We start from the raw sequence: 6,124 nt of genomic DNA on the forward strand, positions 1-6,124 counted from the left end.
TGCTAGACAGAGTGTGGAACAAGCTCAACAACCAACTTTCTTTCAGATGAACTTTAAATGTCAAAGTATCAAATGATAGCTTGCATAAGTTTGGTTTTCAGTGCTTTGGAAAGTGTACACTCATCCTTTTAAAAAGTGTGACACTGGTTTAGTTTTGGAAGGATTGGTTAAATACACTCTGAAGGCCAGTAAGTTAGTGAAAATATATTTGATTTCCAGGATTCTGACATATTTTGCCATCAGTGATTATGAAAATGGGAAAATGAACCCTTCCTGATGCATGAATTTTTTATGTTGTGCATGGTTCATCAAATCTGATTCATTTTTGCCCACTGTATAACCTTGATGAGTTAATGAGATTATGCAATATTACTAATGGTGGACTTTCATTTCAATTTTTGAAACAAACATCTCTAAAATCTGAACAGAAAAAAGCAAGAATCAGAATCTCATCAACCTCTGTTGGCTGTAGTGTGGGATTTTTATATTCTATATCTCTTCGCAAAACTTATTTTTTCTAATCCTGCCTGGGTTGAGGGTTGGGTCTATCAATCATTGTACCATCCTCATTGCTGGGATTTCTTGTAACTATTACCCAGTAATTCTTATCTTCTTCAGCTTTATGGGAGTCCAGATAAGTGTGACAATTTACCTCATATTCTTGTCCAAAATAAGTCCTGCAAAGTCAACGAAAAGGAATGAGCTGGGGGAATTAATATACATACATACACACACACAAATTCAGCAAACCTGCATTATCTATAAATTGTTCAAGGTTTTCTTATGTTTCTTTTGGCTCACTCAGAAGTATCCATGCATTTCAAATATTGGACCCTTACAAGAAACACAATAGCCCACTTTGTTTCCTGTGAATAATTTAGGAATTTGAAATCAAAGGGAAATGCCACCTTTCCAGCTTCAGAGTTAAAGCAGCCCCATCAGTGTAAGGCACAGATACACTCACTCAGTACGTACAAGCTGGTTAGATTCTCATCACCACTCACACCACCATTTCTCTCTGACTGAGGAAGACTCTGGTTTCTTAATAACTCTTTCAGCCTCAAACTTTCCGATCTTATTTCATTCTCAAAAACCTGGTACAAATCCTCAGTCAGATCTTGTTCAGGATATAACGGGAAACAATTTGTATACTCCTTAACAATGCTTAATCAATATTAATTTAATGCATGCACATTAGCTTGAATTGTTGGATTAACTTAAATTTGTTGAGAGATTGATTCATATGGACATAAGCAATATACAGTTTTATCCAGTATGTTTTTATTTATTTCTCTTACTCCTTACACTTCTTAGTATACCTTTTTTTCTTCAAAAAAAAAACCCCAAAAACCCAGACAACTCTAATTGCTCAAGATATTCAAGGAGAACAACCAAGAAACTAGAGAAGGCTAGGAGCATGATATGATAGGAATTAAAAAAAAAAAAAAAAATTAAAACCAACCAAATAAGACTGAGCTGATTATCTGCAGCATCACAGTGGTACATATTATAGACCAGAAAAAAAATAAGGGAAAAGAGAATGTGCATTCTGCATTCTTTTCCATTTCCTCAGTGCATTCCTAAAGCAACTACCTTGCTTCTTACAGTAATTCTTGATGTTGGCACATCACTGTGCACATCCCTGCCAGTTATAAATTATTCTTACCTTGTCCAAAAGTTTCTTGGAACAGCTAAGCTCCTATTAGTATGGCAATGAGTAATGATAATTTTAGAGTTTGCCTGGAAAAAAAAAAAAAAAGGGAAGACACTTGACAGACATTTTTACACTAATTTTAACTATTCTTATTCAAATTAAATACTTTTTTTTTTTTTTTACTGCTTATTGTAAGCCTGCATTGCTCTGTACCATTCTGAGACTGCTGTACATTGATAGTGAGATATTTCACACCCTATCAGTTCTCAACACAATTGTCTTAATAGCTCAGACTGGCCAAGTGCTTAGTCCTTGGGTCAGACACATTTTCCTGTCCAATACATTCCATTCCACTCGCTTCTGCTGGGCACTTAAAAAGTTAAGTAGTAGAGAGTCATTCCAGTGGCTTGTGCCATCAGGGTAATTACACTTACAATTGATATTTGCCATATGAGAGATCCAGATGGTTTAGGGACACAGCCTCAAAATGGACCTCTTTATTTTACCAATTTGTAATTTTTTATGTATAACAAGTAATTTTTACCCCATTTACCAGTATTGCAAATGAAGAATGTTGTCTTCGACAATTACATAATTTTGACTGTGTTTATTAGTGAGCTGATTCATGCAAATGAGTCACAGTTCAAGGCTGTAGATGAACAGTTATATTTGTGATGTTTTGCTATACACCCAGCACTTCAGGAAGCCCAGCAGTTATGTGGAACAGGAAAATACTACATCTGCTTAATGTATTTACAAAAGGTTAAAACCCACATTTGGAAAAGCATCCACTTATTCAAATGCCATGGGGGTTTTTTTTAATACTTTTTAAATTTAATGTACAGGAGTTCTTAATTAATCGCAGCTCAGAAGCCCTGAAAAGCAGATTCTGAATACTGCATTCTCACAACGTGATAATGTTGACCTTTAAAAAATTCTGATGAGAAAAACTGAGCAAGTCAACCTCAAAATGAACACCAGGACCTATTAGTTGTATCTGCAGATTCCCTGGCTAAAGAGATTGTTCCTTCCCTCTCCCCCTTCCTAAAATTACAGGTCAGAACTTACATAAGGAAACTATGTGAATAAAATAGACACAACTTTTTTGTAAGTACATCTACTGTTTCAATTAAATCTTTGTAGCATTTTCTACAGTTTTAATTTCTTACAGGAACTGGGAATCCTTCATATTCAAGACGCAGCTGTGGATCCAAGAAGGTAGCTTGCCAGCAAGTCAAATAGGAAAGCTCATCTCTCAAAAATACTTGCTGAAGGTAAGATTTTTTAGCAAATCTTATAAATGATTTATGGTCACTTGCTAAATATAACTGTAAATAAAAATATATATTAAAGACATTATAAATATAAAAGAAATGAGATGTAATTTTAAAAAAATACTTTTCAACACAAAAAAATTCCTCTCAGCTCCTGGAAAATCAGTTTGCCAAGCTAAATCTACACATGCAAATCCCGTAACATAAATTCTATGCTGTTGACAAACTTGGTAGTTGTTCTATAGGCAAACTGGTGAATACTAATTTAAAAATGAATTTACATTCCTAAGATTCTCTCTCATCAAAGTAGCTTGTTGAGAGAGAGAAAATGTTTTCAGAGTTGTGGTCATTTATTTTTAATTCATATGTAGCATGTAACAGCTTATTTGCTTCTAACTTGAAGAGGGAAATAACATTAACATTTAATAGAAATCTGCTCCCTCAGAATGATAGAATAGTATGTTACTTCATACACCTACTATAGATTTATCTTTACAAGAAATTAAATCTTCTATTTTTTTATTTATTTAAAGAAAAAGTAAAAAATAATCTCACTCTAATGATGAATTGTTTCATGATTCACAAGCTAATTTTGATTTCCTTTTCTCTTTTTTAAAAAATCTCTTTTATCCAGTTGTTCTGGCTGACAGCCACCTTGGCCTGCACACCTGATCTCAGGCAAGTTGCACAAACTTTTTAAATACATATTGCTTATCTTGATCTATGTATGATTCTGAATCTGTTCTGTAAAGCTAAGATGTTGAATCACTGTACAGCTTTATATACACACACACACATATATATATAGTAATTAAATGTGCACTATCAGTATATGCTACCATTGCCATTTGCAACTTTACTGCCTTACCATTTGGTCAGAAAACCCTCCTGTTGTCCCAAGACCAAATTTTTGCCCAAATCTAATTGGTTCACCCACTGCAGCTCCATCAACACTGTTAAAATTGTAAAAAGGAAGAAAGAGACACTCAAATAATCAGCTTTACTATTTCTTTTATAATATATTTTGGTCTGTAGTTAGGTCTTATGGCAATACTTTGTATTAAGTTTACCTTTAAAAATAGGTAAAATATCTTGGCTGAAAAGACATTTTATACTTGAATTACTGATTGAAGTATTTAATAGAAACAGATGGTATTGATTGCTTTTTATGATATATTCATTAACATGTAGGGTGTAAAGATAACATCCAGTGAAAAATCAATGGGAATCCAGCACTGAGGCCCCCTATAAATATACTTAATGAAAGCATCTGAAAAATCACAGACTAAAAGCAGAACAGTGTGTGTTTCTCTTTGTCTGTAACTTATCATAAGTTGCTAATATTGTATGTAACTGATATTCAATAATTTGGTTAACTACATCAACATACATGCTGGTATATCCCTATTTCCAGAATTATTTCTGTATTTTAAGTTAAAGAATCACTAAGTTAAGTGCTAGGTTTTCTAAGTATATTCAGTGTAAAAAAAATTAGGGAGCTGATGAAATTAGTTATTGAGGGACTTGAGAGCAATCAGTGCCAACGACCAGGATCAGACAGCAGCTTAGCAAAAATACTGGTTGCAGTTTTGGAAGGCCTAAATTATGCTCTTGGCATTAAAATTCTTTCTTAGGTCTAACCCACGGTGTTTTTTTCAATCAGGCTTATATGGGTTAGTTTGTACTCTTATGCAGTATTATTATTGTTAAATACATGCACTCCACTGAGTGGAGAGCCTTCCACTGTTGAGCAGGACCCTGTTCTGTTTCTTCTCCCATGAACAGCTGGAATTAAATATATCTTTGAGAGAGAGAATATGCTGTTTGGTTAGGGGTTTTTTTAGGACAACAGAAACACTGTCCATTTCATGTACAGCAAAAGCATTGACACAAGTTTCTGCTTCAGAAAGCTTATTTGCAGCAGAAGGAATAATAATAATAAGTGATTTTTGGACATGTTTTGTATTCTACAGCTGAAATATGACCAACCACATTAAAAATGGCTGCAGGGTTTGCCAAATGATACAGTAAATTCAATTCTGTTTTCATACCAGTTCTAAGCTGATTTAAACTTCCTTGGAATTATTCACAGTAATATATGTAGCAGAATCAAGCTTAATGCATGAGCCAAGTTAAAGATTTCTTCTTAAATAGATTAATCTTACACAAATTCATTGAATATTAGCAAACTTCATTGCGTATTTCTAAAAAGAAGATACTGAAAGCTAATAATTGAAAACAACTCAAAGTACCAAACCGTAGCAAACTTCATTGCGTACTTCTAAAATGAAGATACTGAAAGCTAACATAATAATTGAAAACAACTCAAAGTACCAAACCTTAAAATACAAAAAGTATTTTGGCCCACAGGGTCCACACTCTGGACTGCACTAACTCCACACGGGGCTGGCAATGATTTGGTCGAATACACGAATGTTTCATCCACAGTAACTGCCAAAGTCAGGCTGCTGCACGTTCCAGGGTTATTCTCCACCGAGGAGTTGTTGCCTGGGTTCAAAAGCATCACAGTGTCTCCAAAATGAACAAGTCCATCCCTAGATACCGACAGCTGTATCTAAATTAAAAGATACATATTTTTTTTACTAAATTATCTGAACCTAATATCAGAAGTATTTTAGCATATGAAATGCTAATCCGTAGCGTTCTTAATGCACGAAGAACACTAATTAAACAGCTATGCCATGCTATGTGGAGTCATAGAGGATTGGCAGAACCTTCTTGAAAAAAAAAAAAAAATTACCTTCTTGAAAATAGTATCTTGAAGTTTGTTTATTTTCTGTATTAGAAGTTCTCCTCGTTCCCTTTTCCGCATGAAATCCCTCAAGCGGTCCTGCTCGCAAAAGAGAGAGGGGGCGGACCTGTTATCCAGCGCTCACAATCTCGAGATTAAACTGAATTTAAAGAGCGAGGGAGAAACACCGTGAGGTGAAGAGGCAGGAGAGGGAGAGGAGGGCCCGGCTCCACCGCTACCTCCTCCAGACTCGCGTCCTCGCTCCAGTTGCCGATCAGCACCCCGGCTCTGTAGGCGGCCATGGCCGGCGCCCGGGCCGCGCGGCGTCCGCCGTCGCCATGGCGATCACTCTAGATGGCGATTGGGTGCTGGGGAGGCAGAGCCCACCAATGAGCGATAGCGAGCGTGAGGGAGGGGGCGGGCTCGTTCCGCCCAGCGGCCGCG

At 35.9% G+C, this 6,124-nt stretch overlaps 1 protein-coding gene across 1 annotated transcript; it reads right to left on the reverse strand.

Annotated features, from left to right (window-relative positions):
- Positions 1 to 517: 517 nt before the first annotated feature.
- On the reverse strand, positions 518 to 5,982 carry CFAP161 (cilia and flagella associated protein 161). The gene is made up of 7 exons (XM_010164240.2): positions 5,920 to 5,982; positions 5,690 to 5,779; positions 5,268 to 5,503; positions 3,797 to 3,881; positions 2,824 to 2,982; positions 1,667 to 1,740; positions 518 to 677 (listed from the first exon to the last, which is right to left on the reverse strand). The coding sequence occupies exons 1-7, from the start codon at positions 5,980 to 5,982 to the stop codon at positions 518 to 520; spliced, it is 867 nt and encodes a 288-aa protein (XP_010162542.2).
- Between the last annotated feature and the right edge of the window lie 142 nt (positions 5,983 to 6,124).

The sequence above is a fragment of the Antrostomus carolinensis genome, unplaced genomic scaffold, assembly GCF_000700745.2.
Source record: "Antrostomus carolinensis isolate BGI_N321 unplaced genomic scaffold, ASM70074v2 scaffold13660, whole genome shotgun sequence".
Classification (NCBI taxonomy): domain Eukaryota; kingdom Metazoa; phylum Chordata; class Aves; order Caprimulgiformes; family Caprimulgidae; genus Antrostomus; species Antrostomus carolinensis.